We start from the raw sequence: 24,099 nt of genomic DNA on the forward strand, positions 1-24,099 counted from the left end.
TTCTAAAACTTTCCAATGTGCCCGTTCGATGGAAGCCAATCATTAGAACAATTTCTCTGAATCGTGAACAGCCCCATACATGGATCGAAATTGGGCTGGTCTTTGCTAAACCAGCCGATTGTTGATCTATGACAAGCTTTAGGCTTTCACCGATCCTTCAATGAACTCCTCACTTTATTAATGTGGACTTTATCAGAACTGGTAGCATTCGGTAGTAATATAATGTCTTCCAAAAAAAGTGAGTGCGCTGGCATTCTCTCACGGGAAACCACTTCCCAGGAACAAGGCTAAACAAATATTGAGATAAAAGGGTCGTCCGTATTACTTGGAATTCCCATTAAGGGCGAATCGTAAGTGAGCGCTTGGCTCCTTTCCTACTCCTGAGTGTCGGATGAAGGCCCGCCGCGTAGTCCTATAACTCGTGCCTTATAAACACCTCGCAGTTGGTAGGAACAGAAAGTAAACTGTTTACTTGAAGCTATGTTGATGGGAACGGTGATCAGGTACAACATGGTCAGAATGCGGCTTCAGAATCCTAATGGAATTTTCTTGTTACCAGATACGTCCCGGGCCTAAATGGGCTTTTTATGGCGTTTTATAAAGCCCTCTGCAGCTTTTTACAAAAAAGGGGCAAGTGTGGTATTAAAGCAGTAGTAAACTCTAACGTAAAACGTACAAGATTATAATAAATCATACCTAAAGGTTTTGTGAACATCTCCCAAACTAGCGTCATATGGAAGATATTTACATTGGCTCCAACTGATGACATCACACTCAGTGTGCCATAAATACAGAGTGCGTCATGACGTCACTCCCGCAGCACATCTCCTACTCATCTCCCTCATTAAGAATATTTCCCTTCACTTCTTGTCTTAAACACTGAACTGGAAGTCTTTTCAACAGGATATCTTTCCAATGTCAGATATCCTTTCTTACACTGGACATACACTGTTTGAAGTTTCGCCGGTTCCTGATGAACCAGCAGAAATTCACTCAATGCTTGGCCTTGTCAGTTGCCTCCTACCCTTGATTAAAAGTTTAAAGGAGCAAGGGAACAAATTATCGGCCAGTGCTTGCATTCAGATTGCTGCATTTTGACAGCTGGCGGGATCCGCTGCCACAATACAACAGCTGCAGCGAGTATGGTACAGATTTGTCCAGTGCCCAGGGCAAGGATGAGAAATGGCGCTCCTCCCCGGCTGCTAAAGCATGAGTTAGAATGGGCGTACCACCCTACACCCATTCTGAGCCCTTGCTCCAGCTACCCATGCTCGGCACGGAGTGTGCACTGCACATGCATGGCCACTGGCTTGCTTTATCGCAGTTAGAAGCGAGTTGTGCATGCATGGTATGTTAGCTGTGGGTAGATGGGATGAAGTGTGGTCATGTTGAAGTGCGGTGTGAGAGCATTATCTGTCAGAGCAGAAATTAAGTCGTCAGCGACAGCCACTGATCTGGAGCTTGCCTGCAATGAAGGGGCCCTCCTCCCCATCCCATGTCCCAGCCCTGGCTGCGGCAAAAGATTTGTCTAGCTGCGCTGTATAGGGTGAATGAAGGACCCTGTTTTTTTTCCTCAATCAGTTGGGGGGGTAAAACAAAAAATCCAATTGGGACACTTGTTCCTGTGACAGCTGAACATGGCCATACACGTGTATGGCCATGTTCAGCTGTCACAGGAACAAGTGTCCCAATTGGATTTTTGTTTTACCCCCCCATGGAAATTAAAAATTCTAAACCACAACATACAAGGCCCTCCACAACATGGCCCCAGCTACATCACCAACCTCATCTGCAGATATCACCCAAATCGTCCTCTACACTCCTCCCAGGACCTCCTGCTCTCTAGCTCTCGTTATCCTCTTCCATGCTCATCTCCAGGACTTCTCCAGAGCCTCTCCCATCCTCTGGAACTACCTACCCCGGTATGTCCGGTCAGCTCCCACCCGGTCTGCCTTTAGATGATCCCTGAAAACACACTTATTCAGGGAAGCCTATGCCAACCCCAGCTAAGAACCATACCTGGGCCACCTCCAGGAGGATCCCTAAAAACACACTTATTCAGGGAAGCCTATGCCACCTCCAGCTAAGAACCATACCTGGGCCACCTCTATCAGATCATTCCCTTCAGCCATTACCTTTTGTACCACCTCCCCCTCCCTTTAGATTGTAAGCTCCATGAGCAAGGCCCTCCTATTCCTTCTGTATTGGACTGTATTGTAATTGTACGATCTCCTCTCTACATTGTAAAGCGTTACGTAAACGGTTGGCGCTATATAAATCTTGTTTAATAATAATTGGAAGATGGAAATACAAAAAAGGGGACCCAAAGGGTATCCCCAGGTCACACTTTAACGGCACAGTAATCAATGAAAATATTGAAAAATAATCTTTAATAAAGTATAAAACGCATACATGGTATACAGGGGCACAGACAAACAATTACTTAAAAAACATATACATAGAACTACAGAGAACTACAGAGAATATGATATGGGCCAGAGTGCACCAACACGTTTCGCCGTTAGGCTTCATCAGAACGCATTCAGATTTTACAAGAACAGGAGCAACGGGTCTCACTATCTAAAAGCAGAATATTATATTTAGAATTAAGACAATAACAAACACACATTTTATAGGAAATTCAAAATATATTATTCTGCTTTTAGATAGTGAGACCCGTTGCGACTGTTCTTGCAAAATCCGAATGCGTCCTGATTAAGCCCAACGGTGAAATGCGTTGATGCACTTGGGCTCATATCATATTCTCTGTAGTTCTATGTATATGGTTTTTAAGTAATTGTTTGTCCCCCTTTTTTGTATTTCCATATTAATTACGGATGAGGCAATGTGAGTGCTTTCTCTATTTAATCTAATAATTGGAAGATTTGTCCTCTATTTCTGCTCTGTTGGCAAATTTTAGATATCTCATCAAGTTCATTTCCCAGGTCATTGATGATCAGGACAATTAGAGAGAGCATATCTCCCCAAAATGTACTCAAACCTGAAAGTCGTTCTAACCCCTTGCACTCTGTCCAAAAATGTTTTCTTTTAGTTATACTTTAAATAAACGGGAGGATCGTGCGGCCAATCCTCCTACTCAGCATGTTACTGCCAGAACATCTGAACGAGGGCAAAAAAATCCTCTGGAGATGTTCTTGCATGGTATAAATATAACCAACACCAGAAATAATACTAACTACCTGTCTTGTTACATTATGTTTAAACAAGCTCGTAAAACATTCCCAGTGCTTAAATGGAAATGTTCAGGTTTGCATTTTATTGTAGACAGATGGAATGCCGACTATTCGAGAGACAGCTGTAGGCTACATCTGCATCATGGTCACAAGTGAAACCTGAACGTCGCTTAGAAGATACGTCGGGTATTTCAAGGACAAATGATCGGGAACGAAAAAGCGTCCAGGGCAACACCGCCAAGCGTCCAAGGCAACACCGCCAAGCGTCCAAGGCAACACCGCCAAGCGTCCAAGGCAACACCGCCAAGCGTCCAAGGCAACACCGCCAAGCGTCCAAGGCAACACCGCCAGGCGTCCAAGGCAACACCGCCAGGCGTCCAAGGCAACACCGCCAGGCGTCCAAGGCAACACCGCCAGGCGTCCAAGGCAACACAGCCAGGCGTCCAAGGCAACACAGCCAGGCGTCCAAGGCAACACAGCCAGGCGTCCAAGGCAACACAGCCAGGCGTCCAAGGCAACACAGCCAGGCGTCCAAGGCAACACAGCCAGGCGTCCAAGGCAACACCGCCAAGCCTCCAAGGCAACACCGCCAAGCCTCCAAGGCAACACCGCCAAGCCTCCAAGGCAACACCGCCAAGCCTCCAAGGCAACACCGCCAAGCCTCCAAGGCAACACCGCCAAGCCTCCAAGGCAACACCGCCAAGCCTCCAAGGCAACACCGCCAAGCCTCCAAGGCAACACCGCCAAGCCTCCAAGGCAACACCGCCAAGCCTCCTAGGCAACACCGCCAAGCATCCTAGGCAACACCGCCAAGCACCCTAGGCAACACCGCCAAGCCTCCAAGGCAACACCGCCAAGCCTCCAAGGCAACACCGCCAAGCCTCCTAGGCAACACCGCCAAGCATCCTAGGCAACACCGCAAAGCATCCTAGGCAACACCGCCAAGCCGTCTTTCCCCTACATCCAGCTGATTGGAGGGAAGGGACACACCCCCTCCACACAGCACACAGGAGCAGAGCCGAGGCTGTCAAATCACAGGCTGTGCCCTCCCGTTACCATTTTTCTTTTGGTGTAAATACATTGTATGAACAGACGGTCAGGCATTTCTCCCCTGACAGGACCGGGAGCGGTGTGTTTACACACACACACACAGCTCCCGGTCCCCACTCTAACGAGCAATCGCGTGTGCCCGGCGGTGATCGCTCTCGCACGGGAGTCGGGGGTAAGCGGGGGGCGCACGTGCGAGCCTCCGGCGGCATGCCCCTATTGGCTGCTGGGCGAGGTGACGTATAGCTACGTGCTCTCGCCCAGCAGAGCCGACCTGCCACCGTATAACTGCGGCGGCTGGTCGGCAAGCAGTTAAAGTTCAGTTTATTACTAAAATCCCAGTGTATATATGGGCATATCTGTTCTGCAGTGGTTACTGGGCTGCTTTCAAACTGATCCGCAGGTTTAGAGTAGTTTACCTGCACTGAGCCATACACTTCTGTTATTATCTGCGAGTTTGGTGAGCTTTCTGAAAGTGCACCAATCCTGCAGAATATAATAGAAGTCTATTGCAAAGTGCAGGAAAGCCAAAGTGACACTGTGTTGCACCCGCAGGGCCGGTAAACTGCAGCACATCATCAGTGTGAAAGCAGCCTTGGGCCCCTTCCACACAGTCAGTCCAACAGTTCGATTAATTGGACCCCCCATTCACCTCTAAGTAGTGGCAGACATAAACCGACTTGTGTCCTGCCTCCAATCCGATAAAAAAAAAAAAAGTATAGCCGAGCAGACACGGACATGCCATCCACCCGCTCATTGTGGCCCGCAACCGGTTACCAAAGTCGCTTAAGTGGCCATCGCTCTTCAAAAGGTTGCCCACCCCTTCTGTAGTTATTAGCAGCGGCTTTCTGAGACTAGAAAGTTCCTTCAAAAGTTGAGAAAGGCTGTATTAGATAATCCTCGCTAGAGGGTTGTATATCGTGTCCAGCACCTCATCCCTATCATTCCTTTGATTTTAATTGCCGCCTTAGGCCACATACACACGGTCGGTCAAAACCGATGGAAACGTACTGAAGGTCCGTTTCATCGGTCCAAACCCACCGTGTGTGGGCCCCATCGGTCCGTTATCCTTCAGTCGAAAAATTTAGAACTTGCTTTAAATTTGAACCGATGGACGCTTAACTGATAGGTCAAAACCCGACCGTTAGTACGCACGACCATCGGTTATGTCCACGCATGCTCAGATTAAATGATGGGACGGGAGCGCTCGTTCTTGCAAAACTCACGTTCATAATGGAGATAGCACATTCGTCACGCTGTAACGGACTGAAAAGCACGAATCGGCTCTAACCAAACTTTCACTAACACGCGGGAACACGGAATCAGCAAAAGCAGAGGCAAGGGTGGCGCCAAAGGCTTTGGCCTTCCCCTTTATCGGGACGTCGTACGTGGTTTACGTGTCCACGTTCTGAACCGAACGCTTCTTTAACCTATGGTGTGTAGGCACATCAGACCATCAGTCAGCTTCATCAGTGAACGGCTGAAACGGTCCTTCAGTCCGTTCTCATCGGATGGACTGATCGTGTGTACAGGGCTTTAGACTTTTGGTGAGACTTATCCTCTCCATCTATCCTGGTAAGCAAAGCGATGAGAAATCAAACACTTTACAACACTCACCAGAACAGGAGCGGAAATCTTTCATTGGGGAAACCAATGACAATTCGCACTCTGATGCTTGATGACCTCATTGGGGTCATGGGGCTCCGTCATTGTCCAAAACCTGTCTGGTTAGGTCCTTGACCAATCCATTTTGCTTAAAAGCTGTGGTGTCTGCATGAAATATCCAACGTCTGGCTGTGTTGTCCATCACAAGACTAGCCAAACAGAATCGTAAAATCCTTTGCACTTTAGAAGTCTATTTTACCAGAGAATTGAGCCATTTGTCTGGAGTTGAGCTAAACGGAAGTGAAGTTCTCCTTCAAACAACCAGAGTATTTACCGAACAAGATAGGTAATGAATACCATCTAGAAAGATCTTGCTCAGATTAGCCTTACAATATCACCTTTATTAGAAAGGACAAGCACAAGAGACTTTGATGTGCATAGAAGACGGATGCGGAGGTGAGAAGAGGGGGAAGACCTGGCAGACATCAGAGGGTCACATTCAGCCCCAAACACCCCCTTCATTGCTGTTCATAGCTGTAGGAAGACACAGCTGCTATATTTACCGATGAGACCCTGACAGCTCTGCAAATAGCTGAGTGTCCGCAACAGATGACTCTTCACATGGAGACATGTGTCACTGCGAGACCCGTCCAGAACGAGCCTCCAACTAACTTGCAAGTCATCACAACGGTGGTCACTACGTAATACTAGAGCAGGGGTCGCCGAGATTTTCAGTACAAGGGCCACGCTGTATATTTTACAAATATTCAGAGACAAAAGGTAAAATCTGTTTTATAAATAATGCATTAAATTAATAAATACATTTCACTTCAAGCTTTTTTTGTAACCAGCATATGAGGATTCAGAACAATAGCGAAAGAACTTCAGTAAAACAAAGCAAATAAATTCTAAATGAACTTAAGCCCAGCAGAGAGCGCCCATCATGGTCTTCCACTACATCAGAGCGCCCATCAGGGTCTTCCACTACATCAGAGCGCCCATCAGGGTCTTCCACTACATCAGAGCACCCATCAGGGTCTTCCACTACATCAGAGCGCCCATCAGGGTCTTCCACTACATCAGAGCGCCCATCAGGGTCTTCCACTACATCAGGGTCTTCCACTACATCAGAGCAACCCATCAGGGTCTTCTACTACATCAGAGCAACCCATCAGGGTCTTCCACTACATCAGAGCGCCCATCAGGGTCTCCCCTATATCAGAGCGCCCATCAGGGTCCCCCCTATATCAGAGCCCCCATCAGGGTCCCCCCTATATCAGAGCGCCCATCAGGGTCCCCCCCTACAGAGTGCCCATCAGGGTCCCCCCTAAATCAAAGTGCCCATCAGGGTCCCCCCTAAATCAAAGTGCCCATCAGGGTCCCACCTACATCAAAGTGCTAATCAGGTTCCCCTCTACATCAGATTGCCCCCTTACATCGGAGTCCCCATCACATCAACACATGATTGGCAGTTAGAACGCTGGTGGTCCTAGCAGCCAAAGTACAATGGAAGTACAACTTGAGGAACCTGCACTGGAGATCTGAAAGGGGGGGGGGGGGGTTGTGGCGAAACTGAGATTTTAGGCTGAGCTGAAGACCTGAGTAAGACCTTGGTAAGGCCTTGGCAAGAAGCCACTGACCCTAGCTGCGGACCAGGTAAAATCTTGCAGTGGCCAAATTTTGGCCCATGGTCCACAGTATGGAGACCCCTGTACTGGGGGACCAGAAGGCCTGTGGCTGTGAAGAAGCATGCTACGGCCCAGTCTTCCCATTGCTTAAACAATTAAGGCTGGTCACATCCTAAAGAAGAACTTAAAAATTAAAGTTTAACTCATCCTCCTCCTCCCACCCCCATTGTAACGATATTTAATTTTTTTTCTGGAATCGGGTAACTTTTTGTGACAAATACCTGCTCCCACTTCACACGTTTTTAGCCCCAACAGACTTCAATGGGAGCACTTGGAGATAATGCTTAAATGAGAAGTATGGGAATTTTGTTTATTTTAGAACCATGCCTACCTAGGTGGATGCTGCCTCTCGTCTCCCACCGGGCTTGAAGACTGAGAACCCGAGCGATCAAACACTGCCAATTGCTCAGGTTCTCCCTGAGCAGATAGCTGCTGACTGTCCTACTCCTCCAGCTCTCACTGAAGCGCTGGGCTGTGGAGGGGGCAGGAGCAGCCGGCTCAGGCTCTCAGAAGCTCACTGAGAGGCTGAGCCGGGTGCCGGTTCCGGCATGTGGGCAGATCCCAACCACACGGTCGCTACCTTTCCTGAGCCTGGACTGGCTCTGTGACTTCAGCCCGCTGTCTGCTGAAAACGGGTCACAGGAGTGCAGAACGAACTGCACCCCTGTGATCCACAGAATACATCCAAACCAGCTTTTCTCCTTTAATTTAGAGGATGATGAGAGTCTTCTCCTAGTAACTAGCTTTCCACTGGCTACAAGAAAACCGCTCAAGCCTTAAAACATCTGAAAAATGTACAACAATAAATTATTGCAACGTCACATAAACACGCACACGCTCAAAATGTTGAAATTTGAAGTCCTCAAAAACTTGATTGGATCCATTTAATTTCTGAACCATCCCACGCAAAGAGGACAACTCAATCTAGCCCTTGTGATGTACCGGGGATTGTAATGTCTTGGAAACTAAATGACACAATGAATATCCTTGAAAGAGACCACCAAATAAAAAGATATATAAAAAAAATGCAGCCAGCTTAAGACAAGAAGTCAAAGTCACACCGATCTCTAGCTAGGAAGAACCTTCTTGTGATGCCTTCAAGGGTCCAATTTAAAAATAAGTCAAATATTTTGGCATACGAATGCGCCGCACACTGACGGAGCCAGACGAATGCGCCGCACACTGACGGAGCCAGGCTGGAGGAACGCTCCGTGTCTGACCGACAGTAGAGGAAGTTTAGAAAGCATAAGAAAGATGCAGCTTATGTAGGAGAAGCTAGAGACTCACCATCTCTTTCGTGTCATTGCAGCAGCTGAGCCCGGCTCCTCGTCCTCCCTGGGACATCTCCACACTGAGCTCTTATCAAAACACGCTGAACACTTGTGCAGATATTTTCAGAAAAAAAAAAGTTTGTGAGGTTAGAGAAAAGAGACTACTCCATTCCCATGAGATGTATGCATCCCCATTGCAACCCACAGACCAAAAAATATGAATGGGATTACTCCCGGGTGCGAGCTCAACTCGATCCTTTACATCAGGGGTGTCGAACGCAATTTAATCATGGGCCGCATCAGCATTATAGAGGAGCTCTATGCTTCCCCCCACAAATAATGTACCATATTTTTCGCTCTATAAGACGCACCTGACCATAAGACACACCTAGGTTTTAGAGAAGGAAAACAAGAAAAAAATATATTCTGAACCAAATGGCGTACTAAAATATTCAACAGTTCCCATGAAATGCTGCCCGACCTGTGCCAAAGAAATGCAGCCTGACCATTGCCAATAATGCAGCCCGACCATTGCCAATAATGCAGCCCGACCATTGCCAATAATGCAGCCCGACCATTGCCAATTATGCAGCCCGACCTGTGCCAAAGAAATGCAGCCCGACCTGTGCCAAAGAAATGCAGCCCGACCATTGCCAATAATGCAGCCCGACCATTGCCAATAATGCAGCCCGACCTGCGCCAATTATGCAGCCCGACCTGCGCCAATTATGCAGCCCGACCTGCGCCAATTATGCAGCCCGACCTGCGCCAATTATGCAGCCCGACCTGCGCCAATTATGCAGCCCGACCTGTGCCAATTATGCAGCCCGACCTGCGCCAATTATGCAGCCCGACCTGCGCCAATTATGCAGCCCGACCTGCGCCAATTATGCAGCCCGACCTGCGCCAATTATGCAGCCTGACCTGCGCCAATTATGCAGCCCGACCTGTGACATTATTGCAGCCCGACCTGTGCCATCGCTCGGGCTGCTGTGTTTTCTCAGCAAGTGTCGCCCGGCGCTCGTGAGAGCTTGGGATCTCTCCTCCGCTTTCCTGCCTCTCTGGTATTAACGTGGCGACGGCAGCGGGGGGAGTTGCCAACAGTGGTGGGGGGCATTGCCAGCGGCGGCGGGGGGCGGTGCCTGATGTACATTCGGACCATAAGACGCAGAGACAATTTCCCCCATATTTTTTTGGGGGAAAAAGTGCGTCTTATAGTCCCAAAAAAAAGTGTGAGATCTTCCTTTTCACCTGGCATAGAGGTGTAATACAGTGGAACCTTGGATTAAGAGCATAATCCGTTCCAGGAGAATTCTCGTAATCCAAAGCACTCGCATATCAAAGCGAGTTTCCAAATAGAAGTCAATGGAAACTAAAATAATTTGTTCCGCATTGACTTTCTATGTCATGCAATACCGCATGTGGCCAGAGGTAGGGGGTGTCAAAGAGCCTCGGGAAAGGAGCAGTGCGGTGAATCACAGCAGAATTTCACTGGCTGGGTGAATATGTGAAATGTGCATAGCACTATGGATAAGGGTAAGAGGGAGTTAATTTCTCTTTAAATGTGATCTCTATCACTGAAGTTTAGACCTCAGTTTCCAGATGTGTACAGCGCTGGATTGGAGCGCACAGCTACCGCCGTTTCTGCTCCACAGAACACACACGGAAGCCTCTGCGGGGGATGTAGCCAGCCGGCAATGATGAAGAAATCCATTCTGCCAAACAGTGAATTGACTAATAAAATGCAAACCCAGTAAAATCGAGTGCCCTCATCGCACGTATACTAATGAGCAGGGGCGGACTGACAACTCATGGGGCCCCCGGTCAATAGAAGATTATGGGCCCCCGGGGCTTACAGATGTCCACCACGCCAGGAGGCAGTACAGAGGCGGGGCAGCTAAAATCTCGGGATTTTCACATCAAAAGCATGTCGGTTTTGGACATATCAGGGACAGATGTAAAAAAACACAGATATTTACATACTGTCCCTGGTTTTACTGAGCCTGGCAACCCTGACGGGACCCCCTAGTGGCATGGGGCACTCAGGCAGTGCCCGAGAGCCTCAATGGTCACTCCGCCCCTGCTAATGAGTCCTGCAGAAACACGACGACGGAAGCGCCCCGGCATCGTCCGGATTAATCTTTATTAAGCACAACACCTGCTAAACAAATTTGCACTTGGAGGAGGATGAATGAAGGAGCGTCTGACCTGCGGCAGGGTTGGTGTGGAGCGTGGCGTGAGTAAACGTGATCAGGGCGATAAAGAAAATCCTGTCAATGTGTGTTAAGGCTTTAAAAAAGGAAACTGGCGTCTTAATATAGTCTGTAATTATATATGTGCTCATCAGCGGCTCTATGAGCTCATTACAGGAGAAGCAAGTAAAATGTTTAAACGCTGAACTCCGGGCACAAAATTTGTATTTTTTTTTATTTAAATATATTTTATATCAATAGCCAAAAGGATATAAAACCACCTTGTGTGCACCAAATGCATTTGCAAACCCAAAAGTAGCCGTGACATCATCACTGGGCTATACAGAGCCTGTGCAGAGAAGAATGGGCGGAAATGTACCTCTCTAGATGTGCTAAGCTGGTAGAGACACCCCCAAAAAGACTTGTAGAGAAAGGGGGGTTCTACAAAGTATTGACTCCGGGGGGCGCCATACAAACGCCCCCCCCTCCACACTTTTCAGCCGCTGGTGTGAATGGACCCCGGCATCTGCTGACTGGAGGCTTTCATTAGCGTTCATCACTACAGATGTCCGATCCTTTTCCCCTCCGACAGCAGCTGCACATCTGGGCCCCGGAGCCCCCGGCGGGGAGTGAACAATCCCCTACAGACAGTTGTACAGTAGTAGCGGGCTCCAGCAGCGGCACCTCCCAGCGCCTTCGATTACAGGACCAGCTTCCTCCGCGCCGTGTAATTACTGACATCACGCTGCATGGCTGTGTTGCGTCCCGCGTGTGGTATTTATATCATCCGACCGCAGAGCACATGTCAGATCTCTCTCCTTCCTTTCTGGAGGTTACAACACTCACTTCCTGCATTAATGAGCACAGCTGGCAGCCGCCTTAGAAGAGACCTCCGCTAATCGCTACTTGCAGGGGAAAAAAAATGGCTACATAACGTTCCCCCTATCTTCATTGCTGGAATGCTGTGACAACGAGCCTCCATTAACCGCTTGCCTGCTGAGAGACGTTTATAAACGTCCTGCTACTCGACGGGTGACAACAAGCTTGCAGCTGCTGCCATCACCATATAATTCAGCTGATCCCGGATTTTATGGAAGGCCACCTTCAGGCTGAATTCACACCGGAGCGTAGCGAAATCGAGCGTTTTGCACATATTTTTTGCGCATTTGTATTGTATGCATCGTTGTTTTTTTTTGTTATTAGCTAATAGAGAAAACTAGTATCTGTTACATCATTAGGTATTAAAGCACTTCTGTCTTCACATCTCATATTTAGTTTAAATGCAATAATAAAAAAAAAATGGCCCTTTAAGACGTATGGGCGGAAGTGATGTTTTTACATCGCTTCCGCCCTGCTATGGTATGGAGACAAGTGGGGGCCATCTTGCCCTCACTCGTATTCATACCCAGCCACGGATAGGACCCGATTGCCTCCGCGGCTACCGATGGCTCCGGTAAGCGGCAGAGGGCGCGGGAAAGCGGCAGAGGGCGCAGGAGAGCGGCAGGAGGGGGGGCCCCGCCGCCGATAATGGCGATCTTGCGGCGAATCTGCCGCAGAGACCACCATTATCGTTTAACCAGGCTGCCAGCTGAAGAGATATCCCTCTTCAAAGTCAGGACGTATAGAGTCGTGTGGCGGTACTTAAGTGGTTAAGCTTTTTTTTTAGCTTTTCCATTAGCTTTTATTTCTTTTATTATTATTAATTTATTATTTTTTTTCATTAGGGTAAGGGGTTCCAGTTCAGTTTAAGTTTGGGTTAGGAGTTGGGGTTATTATTATTTATTTTTATTAATCAGTGCTATAAAAATGCACCGATTACTGTATAAATGTCACTTGCAAGGGGTTAACACTAGGGGGCGATCAAGGGGTTAAATGTGTTCCCTGGGAGGTGTTTCTAACTGTGGTGGGAGGGGACTGACTGGGAGGAGGAGAGAGATCGCTGTTCCTGATCACTAGGAACAGCAGATCTCTCTCTACGTCCCTGTAACAATGGAGATCTGTTAAATATACATTGTGGAGATATCGCTGGTGGACGGCGGACATTGCGGCCTCCGGCCACGTGCATTGGCTACCCCGCCGTTCAGCGGGCGCGCCTGCTATATCTTCGGCAAGCAGAACACATTTAAACATAGAAGGCAGAATACCAACTGACAGTGAGAAAAGGGACAAAGTTTGAAAACAGTATCTGAACCAGAGGAGAAAAAAAAAAAAAGGCAAAAAACGCAAAACTGGCGACACTCTTAGCGCGATTAAGCGGCATTAAGTTCTGAAAACCTGCTGAAAGCAGAACATCCCTTTAGGAATTGAAACCATTCCCGGAGGTCGGCTCGAATACACGGCAAAATGTTTACAAGTGTTGCGGAGCCGATGACAAGTGGGAAAAAAATTCAACATTAAACCCAGATGATTAAAAGCCACGGCAACAACAAAACAACGATCGACGAGCTGGGAGGACGCCGACTGCGCAAAACTCAAGCCAAAAGATGCCAAGCAACCGACTCGCTTTCCCTTCCCCGGCCCAACAAAAACACGTTCCTCTTCTCCAGACTCCCGGGAATTGCTGACGTCATGAATGCCAGAACCCAAGGCCGCGAGGAGCGATCGATCCCCCATGGGATTCTCGAGATGTTTCACACACCAGTTTGTTTTAGAATGCTTCCTGCTGGTTATATACAGCGATGGAACGTTCAGGCTGCTGGTTCTCAAGGAAAGAGGAACAAGGACATCTGGATAGAAGGTCGGCCATTGGTCCTTGTGAGGGGACAGGCTGCCTATTTGTGAATACTGGCCCCGCCCAACAATATGGTTGCCTTCAGAAATCAAAAATAGCCCACAAAGATTTTCCTTCAACCATCACCATACCTGGCAGAGGGACAAAGTTCTCTGCGGTCCATTGCTACCTTTTTGTAACTGTACCTCAATACGGACCTTCAGGTGGAGGGACCATCTGCAGGAGACTGAACACGGCACCCGCTATCCACAGATCAAGGTCGCAATGCTTTCCAGACTACATGCCCCATTGGCCACCACAGCAGAGTGACCCTTACTTCTCAATGGTCCACTGATACTTCTATCAGCCAATGAAGGTCCGTACCTCAATATGGACACACTGCTGAAGGGATAACCTGCAGGAGACTGAACGTGGCACCCGCTATCCACAGATTAAGGTCGCAATGCTTTACAGACTACAGGCCCCATTGGCCACCACAGTTCTCAATGGTCCACTGATACTTCTTTCAGACCCATAAATGAAGGTCCGTACCTCAATATGGACATACTGCTGAAGGGATAACCTGCAGGAGACTGAACATGGCACCCGCTATCCACAGATCAAGGTCGCAATGCTTTCCAGACTACAGGCCCCATTGGCCACCACAGTTCTCAATGGTCCACTGATACTTGGCTAACCTGCATGAGACCAAAACATTGCACCTGCTATCCATAGATTAAGGTTACAAAGCTTTGTAGACTACAAGCCTCATTTGCCACCTCGGAAGAGGGACACGTACTTCTCAATGGTCCACCGATTCTTCTATCAGCCCCAGAAATGAAGGTTCGTACTTCAATACCTATTGACTGGAGAGAGAAACTGCAGGACACTGAACATGGCACCCGCTATCCCAAGATCAAGGTTGCAATGCTTTCCAGAATACATGCCCTATTGGCCACCACAGCAGAGCGACACATACTTCTCAATGGTCCATTGATACTTCTTTCAACCCCATAAATGAAGGTCCGTACCTCAATATGGACCTATTGCTGAAGGGATAACCTGCAGGAGACCAAAACACTGCACCCGCTATCCATAGATTAAGGTTACAAAAAGCTTTGTAGACTACAAGCCTCATTTGCCACCTCGGAAGAGGGACACGTACTTCTCAATGGTCCACCGATTTTTCTATAAGCCCCAGAAATGAAGGTTCGTACTTCAATACCTATTGACTGGGGAGAGAACCTGCAGGACAATGAACATGGCACCTGCTATCCCAAGATCAAGCTTGCAATGCTTTACAGACTACATGCCCTATTGGCCACCACAGCAGAGCGACGCATACCTCTCAATGGTCCATTGATACTTCTTTCAGCCCCATAAATGAAGGTCCGTACCTCAATATGGACCTATTGCTGAAGGGATAACCTGCAGGAGACTAACCACTGCACCCGCTATCCATAGATAAAGGATACAAAGCTTTGTAGATTACAAGCCTCATTTTCCCCCTCTGGAAAGGGCAACGTACTTCTTAGTGGTCCACTGATTCTTCCATCAGACCCATAAATAAAGTTCCATACCTCAATATGGACATATGACTGGAGAGATAACCTGCAGGAGACTGAACACGGCACCTGTTTGCCATAGATCAAGGTTGCAGTGCTTTCCAGGCTACATGCCCCATTGGCCACCACAGCAGAGCGACCCATACTTCTCAATGGTCTATTGATACTTCTTTCAGCCCCATAAATGAAGATCTGTTCCTAAATATGGACCTATTGCTGAAGGGCTAAACTGCAGGAGACTAAAACACTGCACCCGCTATCCATAGATTAAGGTTGCAAAGCTTTGTAGACTGCAAGCCTTATATAAACATTATAACATTATATATATATATATATATATATACACATATATATTTTTTTTTTACCAGAGACCCAAGAGAATAAAATGGTGGTTGCTGCAATATTTTATGTCACACTGCATTTACGCAGCAGTCTTTGAAATACAATTTTTTGTAAAAAAAAAAAAAAAAAAAACAACACACTTTAATGAATAAAAAAAAAAAAAAAAAATCGAAACAGTAAAGTTAGCCCAATTTTTTGTATAATGTGAAAGATGATGTTACACCGCGAGAATCGTCAGGGAATCGTGATCTTTATTCTAAGCAAAAAATAAATAAATCGTGATTCTCATTCTTCCCAGAATCGTGCAGCTCTAAATCAAACACAGATTTAGTAAAGCATTTGAAATCTGAAAGAGTTCACAAAATCTCTCTCTCTTACCTGATGTCTTCAAAGAAAGCTTCCAGGTAATCCCTTTGTTCAGCCAGGGAGAGTTCTATATCCAGGTAGTTTCCATTGGTCGATAACTGGAGAGTGCAATCTTCCAGCTGGAAGGAAAGAAGAGAGACGGTGAGAAGTTTTATCCAGGAACGGAGATTTCCATCCTCTACGGGGGAGGGGTCACCTTGCTATATAGAAAGCCGAGTGTCCCCTGTACAGGTTAATGGCCTCCAATGAATGGCTAATGTTTCCCCCGCTACAGTCACGAGGTTCACTTCACTATTCACAGTGCCGGCTGAGAAACTGCTCAACCTTCATGGATGGAAGGACGCCGGCCAAGATTTTAGGCAACGTAAAGCTGGCCATACATTATACAAATTTCTGGTACAACTTTTCTTTGGATTTACCAAAACCATATACTAGGAGGTCAAACCTAAACCCTTTCAACTTGTATGGAATCAGGCAGGCCCCTGTACTACATAGCTGAAGGTACAAGTGGAACCTCGGATTGCGAGTAACGCGGTTAACGAGCGTTTCGCAACACGAGCGCTGTATTTAAAAAAAATCCTAACTCAGTTTGGGAGTGCTGTGTCGCAAAGCGAGCAGGATTCAGGTCAAAGCGGTGTGCAGTACCGCGTTTGGCCTGAGGAGGGGGGCGCCGAACGGCACCGCTGGGTAATGCTCGGAAAGACACGGAAATACTCCGTTCCCAAGCCTTTGCCGAGGTGTCCTCGGGCCTTTCCGGCCGTTTCAGAGGCTCTCCAGCGCCACATGCGGTATTGCATGCCATAGAAGTCAATGCGGAACAAATTATTTTCGTTTCCATTGACTTCTATGGGGAAACTCGCTTTGATATGCGAGTACTTTAGATTACGCTCGTAATCCGAAGTTCCACTGTAAATCTAAAGACATTTTTTGGAATCCTCCCACCCTCCGGTGTCACATTTGGCACCTTTCAGGGGGAGAGGGGAGAAGATACCCGTCTAATACAGGTATTTTGCTCCCACTTACGGGCATAGAAAGCCGAGCCACCTGTGGCTATCGACACCACATCCAGCGCCAAACTCGCTCATCCATGTCTTTATGGACCTTGCTATGTGCACTGGTGGGCAGTCATGTTGGAACAGGAAGTGTGAACGGGCCCTAAAGTCTGAACAAGACTTAATTCTTTCTCATTCTACCTGAAACAAATCTTAAACTCCTCATTGAAGTTGGTCTTTTACTTTTCCATTGGACCCCCACCTCTTATTTTAATTTTTTTAAGGTGGAAAAGGTTTAGATTCTTAGGTTGGCCTCCGAGTCTCTCATTGTCACCCTTTAGGACAACAGAAATATCTACGAGCGGTGGAGGTGGAGGCACGACCTGCTTTTCTTTAGACCGTCTGTCTCTGTGGTCATCTCAGGTGTCATTGTTCTGAGCGCACGTCAATGTGACATTGTTCTGGGTAAAAGGTCAGTGATCCATTTTTTCTGGGCCTGAGGACAAGGCATTGTGCCATTGTGACCTCAACCGTCACTATGTCCCTGCACTGGGACCTGTGGTACCAGTGTAGCATTATCTTGGGTCACCAAGTGTCAGTGTCCTACTATTCCAGCATCCTGTGTTTTGTCTTAATTATAGCACCCCAAGTATCAATTGTTCTAGCACCCTGAGTGATAGTGCGTTAGTGTTCTAGCAGTCTAAATTCCAGCATGCCACTGTCCTGGCACCCTAAGCGCCAGTGCCACAGTCCTAGCACCCTAAAAGCCAGTGCCACGATACCCTAAAAGCCTGTGCCACCACCCTAGCACCCTAAAAAGCAGTGCCACAGTCCTAGCACCCTAAAAGCCAGTGCCACTGCCCTAGCTAACTAAAAGCCAGTGCCACTGCCCTAGCTAACTAAAAGCCAGTACCACTGCCCTAGCTAACTAAAAGCCAGTACCACTGCCCTAGGACCTAAAAAGCAGTGCCACTGCCCTAGCTACCTAAAAGCCAATGCACCCTAAAAGCCAGTGCCACTGTCCTAGCTACCTAAAAGCCAGTGCCACTGTCCTAGCTACCTAAAAGCCAGTGCCACTGTCCTAGCTACCTAAAAGCCAGTGCCACTGTCCTAGCTACCTAAAAGCCAGTGCCACTTCCCTAGCACCCTAGAAGCCAGTGCCACTGCCCTAGCATTAATGCCAGTGTCACTGCTCTCCAATACCCTGAATGGCAGTGCTACTGCCCTGGTGTCCTAAATGTCAGTGCCACTGCCCTGACATCCTAAATGGCAGTACCACTGTCCTAGTACCCTAAACGGTAGTGTCATTAACCTAGCAACCTAAATGGCAGTGCCACCATTTCTGCACCCTAAATGGCAGTGCCAGTGTTTCTGCAACCTAAATGTCAATAGGTTACATTGACAACCTGAGTGGCAATGTTCCAGCAGCACAACGTGCCAGAGTGTTACTGTTCCAGTACATTGAACAATAGTGGGCCTCTATTCCCTGGGCACTCTGTGCCGCTTGCCACTGCTCCAGCACCATGACCGAGGATGTTGTTGCTCAAGTATTCCATGAGTCAGGGTGCCACTAATCTGTGACACCAAATAACTGCTTCCATGATCGTTCTTAGAGAAGCCTCATAAAACAAGACTTTCCCACAGCCCACGTATCAGTGAGCCAGTATTCCAGCACCTCTGTTATTGTTCGATCACAGAAGTTGGCAATTATTCCTGTACCCCATCGGTCAGTGTACCACGGCTCGCCAACACCAACTATTAAATGGTATAGAATCAATGATCAACCTTCGAGAAGACCGATAAAAACAAGTTGACGGGACTTTTCCACGGCCATTTTCACCGTCTGCTCCCCTCTGCCAGCTCCTCCGGCACTCTGGCCTGTCAGTGAAATGATGTTTATGGAGGAATTTTGTTCCATTACGTAATCTAAGCCAACACGGTGCAGGAACACAGCAAAACATCGAGAAATCACGACCGTTCCAAAAAAGCAATAATCTCTAAAGAATGTAAAAATCTTTAAAGAGAACCCTTCATGGCGGTTCAGACACGTCAGTCACCATGAGCCATACTTTAGAGCAGACTTCTTCAACCTTCTTATCCAGAAGGTCTTGGGGAACCCCTGGTAAAATGAACCTATGGAGGGTCAATGGAAATAATGCCCCTTAAATTGAGGACGTGGCAAGACATTGGTTGTCACAATGCCACCCTTACAGGAAGATAAACTTGGTGTCATGCCACTGGCTCTGCCAAGTGGGTCTGGACACAAAACTACGCCGCCACCTTCAGGTGGGAGGTCAAACAGCCACAGGTCAAGAAACCCCTAGCAAACTCTGGAAGAACCCTAAACCAAACTTTCTATCTATCTATTAAATCTTCTGCCTTTCTTCTTTTAACTTTGGATGGTAAAACATATTTTTTTCTGCCAGTATACCAGTGGTCTCAAATTGGCGGCCCTCCAGCTGTTGCGAAACTACAAGTCCCATGAGGCATTGCAAGGCTGACAGTTAAAAGCATGACTCCCACAGGCAGAGGCATGATGGGACTTGTAGTTTCACAACAGCTGGAGGGCCGCCAGATTGAGAACCCCTGCCTTATACAGCCCACTTCCTGTTTCTTGTCTGCTCATTAGCCTAGGCTTATGACATCATTCACAGCGCTCTCTTGTGAAAGTTTGCCAGGAAGGGGGGGGGGGGGGTGAGTCATAAGAGGGTCAACCAGAGCTTGAGGTGTGACTCTGTGTCTGTGCACATTTTTTTGTGTGCTGAAAATGCCCCCCTCGGCTTATACTTGAGTCACCTTTTTGCGCCTGATCTCCCGGACTTTGGGGAGTCGGTACCGGCCAGAGGTCCCTTGGACCCCAAACTTGGCACACATATAGCCCCACTCTTCCTCTACAAGTGTGCAATGTTTTTTTTTTGTCCAGAGGACCTACGGCCGGGGAGCACCCCTTGCATAGACTCCCATATTAAACGGTAATTCCTCCGGTAACTTTGGGGACCCTGTACCGGCCGGCCGTAGGTCCCCTGGACCCGAAACTTGGCACACATGTAGCTCCTCTACAAGTGTGCAAAGTACACTGGGTGACATAGGGCCGGGGAGCACCGATTTTTCAAACCGGGCACCCCTTCTATTGACTCCCATGTTAAAACGCAAGTCTAGACATGGGCACAGTGAGGCATGGACATGGACACAGCGAGGCACAGTGAGGCATGCAGATGGACACCCTAGGCTTATACTCGAGTCAATTAGGTAGATTCAGGTAGAGTTAGGTAGACTTATCAGTAGATAAGCCGACCTAACTCAGAATCTACGCCGACTTATGTTTAAGCGTATGCTCAAACAGAGATACGCTTAAACATATCTAAGATACGACGGCTTGCGCCGTCCTATCTTAGATTGCAATATTTCGGATGGCCGATAGGTGGCGCTTCCACTGCGGTCGGTGTAGAATATGTAAATGAGGAGATACGCCGATTCACAAACGTACGCCCGGCCGACGCAGTACTTTTAGGCCGTTTACGTAAGAGATAGGCCGCGTAAAGTTAGAGCTAGGCCCTATTGGAATAGTAATGTCAAGCATGGCCGCCGTTCCCGCGTTGAAATTCGAATTTTTTACGTTGTTTGCGTAAGTCGTCCGTGAATCGGGATTTACGTTGTTTACGTCCACGTCAAAATCAATAGGCCCGTGCGACGTACTTAGCCGCAATGCGCACTGGGAAATGTAGGCGCCCGGCGCATGCGCACTTAGCAAAAAACGTAAAAAAACGTAAGGTCAAGCCCCATTAGCAAACAACACGCCCCCCTCAAACACATTTGAATTAGGCGCCCTTACGCCTGCCGATTTAGGCTACGCCGCCGTAACTTAGCAGGTAAGTACATTGAGAATCGTGTACTTGCCTAGCTAACTTACGGTGACGTAGCCTAAATGCCTTAAGCTACGCCGCCGCAAAGTTAGGCATAGGTACTTGAATCTACCTAAATATGTTTTCCCAGTTTTCTGTGGTAAAATTAGGTGCCTCGTCTTATATTCGGGTCGGCTTATACTCGAGTATATACGGTAATTAAAAAAAAAACAAGTGGTGACCAAATACTACCAAAAGAAAGCTATTTGTGTGAAAAAAAAATTATTAATTTTTTTTGTGTCTAGTGTTGCATGACCGCACAATTGTCAGCTAAAATAGCGCAGCTCTGAATAGCAAAAAATTCTCTGGTCGTGAAGGTGGGGGTAAAACCTTCCGGAGGGTCAGGTGGTTAAATATGTGTCAGAAGGGTCGGCAATGACTCCCCAGGGAAAGAACATCTTGGATACCCATCTCTAAAGGTCCACATTGATATTAGATTTTTTATTTTTTTATTAATATTTTATTAGCATGCATCTATTTTTTCTTTTGAAAAAAAGGCTGATGATTTCCAGACAGGGCCCATTCTGGTTGTGATAATGAATAATAAGACGGAGCGCAGATGGTGAGAAGAGCTGCAATGGAATCTTGTGTGTTCCTTCCCGGATGATTTTCCTTAGACCTTGAAGATTCGGAGATGCTTATCTTCTCATCACTCCGCACCTTGGCTGTGCATCAGAAAACGGCTCAAGCTGAACAAATAGTGTTAATTGTTTTCGAGTTGAGAAGGCCTGCGGGGTAAGGATCTTCCGCCAGAGATACACAGGATTAGGGGGGGAACGCCGCCGCCGCATGCTCGCGCCGGAGGGGGGGGGGGGGGTGTCATGGGACTCTGCAGAAATGAATCATCATTCTTCACAGATTAAGAAATTGTTACATGAAACAGATATAAAATAAACAACCGATTGTAGATGACAAAATTGATGGATTTAAAGAAGAAAAAAAGATAGATACCAGAATTTGCAGATAGATACCAGAATTGCTAAAGATAAAGGGGCACTCCGTCCAAAAACGGGACAATGCCGCATTTAAACTGACTCAGCAAATCTTTTTGGCGCAATCAGTAGTGTATTCAGGATTTGTGCTGCCCTAGGCCTGACGGAACTCATGCACTCCCTAATTTAAATATGACCCACCCCTTCCTGTCAAGGCCACACCTCTTTCTGTTTAAGACCCACCCTGAAATTTAGTAGTTGAGGGCCTGGGGCAGGGCAATGGATTCCCTTAATTTGCATAGATTTCCTCTCACTTCCTGTTTGGCTATGGGGTAGGAAGTGAAGGGAAATCTCTGTGATTGTAAAAAATAAACTGACAGGGGCTATAACCCTCCATTTCTCTATCCAAAAAAAAAAGGGTTGCCCATGGTTCTACTTTAAGCACAAAATTCTGATATTTTTATGGAGAGGACTAAGAAGATATAACCATGCCAATGGTACAGCAGAAAACATATAGCACAGTGAGGAAGGTTTGTGGGCCAGGATGATAGGGCAGTCAAAATTAGAAGCAGCGCCCCCCTACAGTTGCGCCCAATTTATTGGGACACTCGACTAATTTGCCTCTCAGCCCAGTCAGCTCCATAAGACTGGCGCTACACTTACAGGGAAGCCCAAGACGGCAGGGACTCTTTACGTGCTGCCCCCCTGCAAAGTGCTGCCCTAGGCCAGGATACAGCGTTGGGCGTAATGTACCCATGAACACGAGACTGGGAGCACGTTTCGTGCCTGTGGGTGGGTCCTGGCTATTTTGGGTTATCTGCTTCTTACTGAAGAAACAAAATATCCCCACATAGAAATCTATAGTCCTAAAGCCACAGAGGAGCCACCAGTCCAAATATGAGGTTCCGTCATTCCATAGCCATCAAGGAACCCAAGGTCCAAGCATGCTGAGCTATGGTCCAAATGCTACTATGCAACGGCAATTCCCAGCATGCCAAGTGGTCATTCCAAAGCTACTGAAGAATCCCAAGTCCCAGCATAATGAGATGGCTAATAAGGAGCCCCAACTGTTAGCATGCTGAGCTCTCATTCCAAAGCGACTGAAGGAGCACAAGTTCCAGCATGCCAAGTGGTCTTTCAAATGCTACTGAAGCACAAATCCTAGCATGCTGTGGTATGTGCCGCCATCTTTCAAGAACCGCAAATCCCAACATTCGGTAGTGGATACCAAGGAGACACCAATCCTTAGTAAAAGCTAAATCATCACAAGTTGGACCATGTTGAGCCATCATTCAACATCTACTAAGGAACCACAAGACCCATCATGCTGAGATGACTACTGAGGATCCACAAGTCCCATCATGCTGAGATGACTACGGAGGAACCACAAGACCCATCATGCTGAGATGACTACTGAGGATTGGGAACCACAGGACCCATCATGCTGAGAGGACTAGTGAGGATCCACAAGACCCATCATGCTGAGATGACTACTGATGAACCACAAGACCCATCATGCTGAGATGACTACTGAGGATTGGGAACCACAGGACCCATCATGTTGAGAGGACTAGTGAGGATCCACAAGTCCCAACATGCCATAGTAGCATTTGGACGATAGCTCAGCATTCTTGAACCTTGGGTTCCTTGATGGCTATGGAATGACGGAACCTCATGTTTGGACTGGTAGCTCCTCTGTGGCTTTAGGACTATAGTTTTCCACGTGGGGACAATTTTGTTTCTTCAGTAAGAAGTGGATAACCCAAAAAGATGTATGCTGACCCGTTGTTCCAAAGCTACAGAAGAACCGAAAGTTCAAGCATGCCAAACTAAACCCATTCAGTAGGTGAATTAAAAGTCCTAGCATACCATACTGCTAGAGATCCACATTGGATTACAAGACCCGACAGCTCCTACTTCATCCTTTGATGCTGAGGCCATAATGAACCAGTAAGTCAACCTTTTGCCTTTGCACCTCATAGGAACTGTAGGTTGGTGAGGGGGGTCAGTAAAAGGCAGAGGTTGGGATCAGTTGCACTGACTATCCCCCCGTTCCGCGCTGGGATGGCACCTAACAGTCAGAACGAGCGGGTGGCCAAACCGTTACAGCGGACCCCTGAAAGCGGAGAACGTGCAGGCGGGCGGACCCGGGCCAGCGGCGGGTGGAGGATGACCACATCCTTGTGTTCAGTGGAGAGCGGGGAGGGGCCGCCAAACCCTGCAGCCAATAGAATTGGCTGCCCCTCTCCACTGCACAACACTCTGGGGGAAACAACACTCATGGCGGCGGCCA

General features: G+C 47.6%; 1 protein-coding gene across 3 annotated transcripts in view; it reads right to left on the reverse strand.

Annotated features, from left to right (window-relative positions):
• Positions 1-24,099, reverse strand: part of FHOD1 (formin homology 2 domain containing 1) — a 181,347-nt gene that overhangs the window by 106,123 nt on the left and 51,125 nt on the right. For all 3 annotated transcript variants that reach the window (XM_040329527.1, XM_040329528.1, XM_040329526.1), the window contains exon 2: positions 15,993-16,099. In XM_040329527.1, coding sequence (XP_040185461.1) covers positions 15,993-16,099 — 107 coding nt within the window. The remainder of the gene's footprint in view (positions 1-15,992; positions 16,100-24,099) is intronic.

This window comes from Rana temporaria, chromosome 11 (assembly GCF_905171775.1).
Source record: "Rana temporaria chromosome 11, aRanTem1.1, whole genome shotgun sequence".
Lineage (NCBI taxonomy): Eukaryota > Metazoa > Chordata > Amphibia > Anura > Ranidae > Rana > Rana temporaria.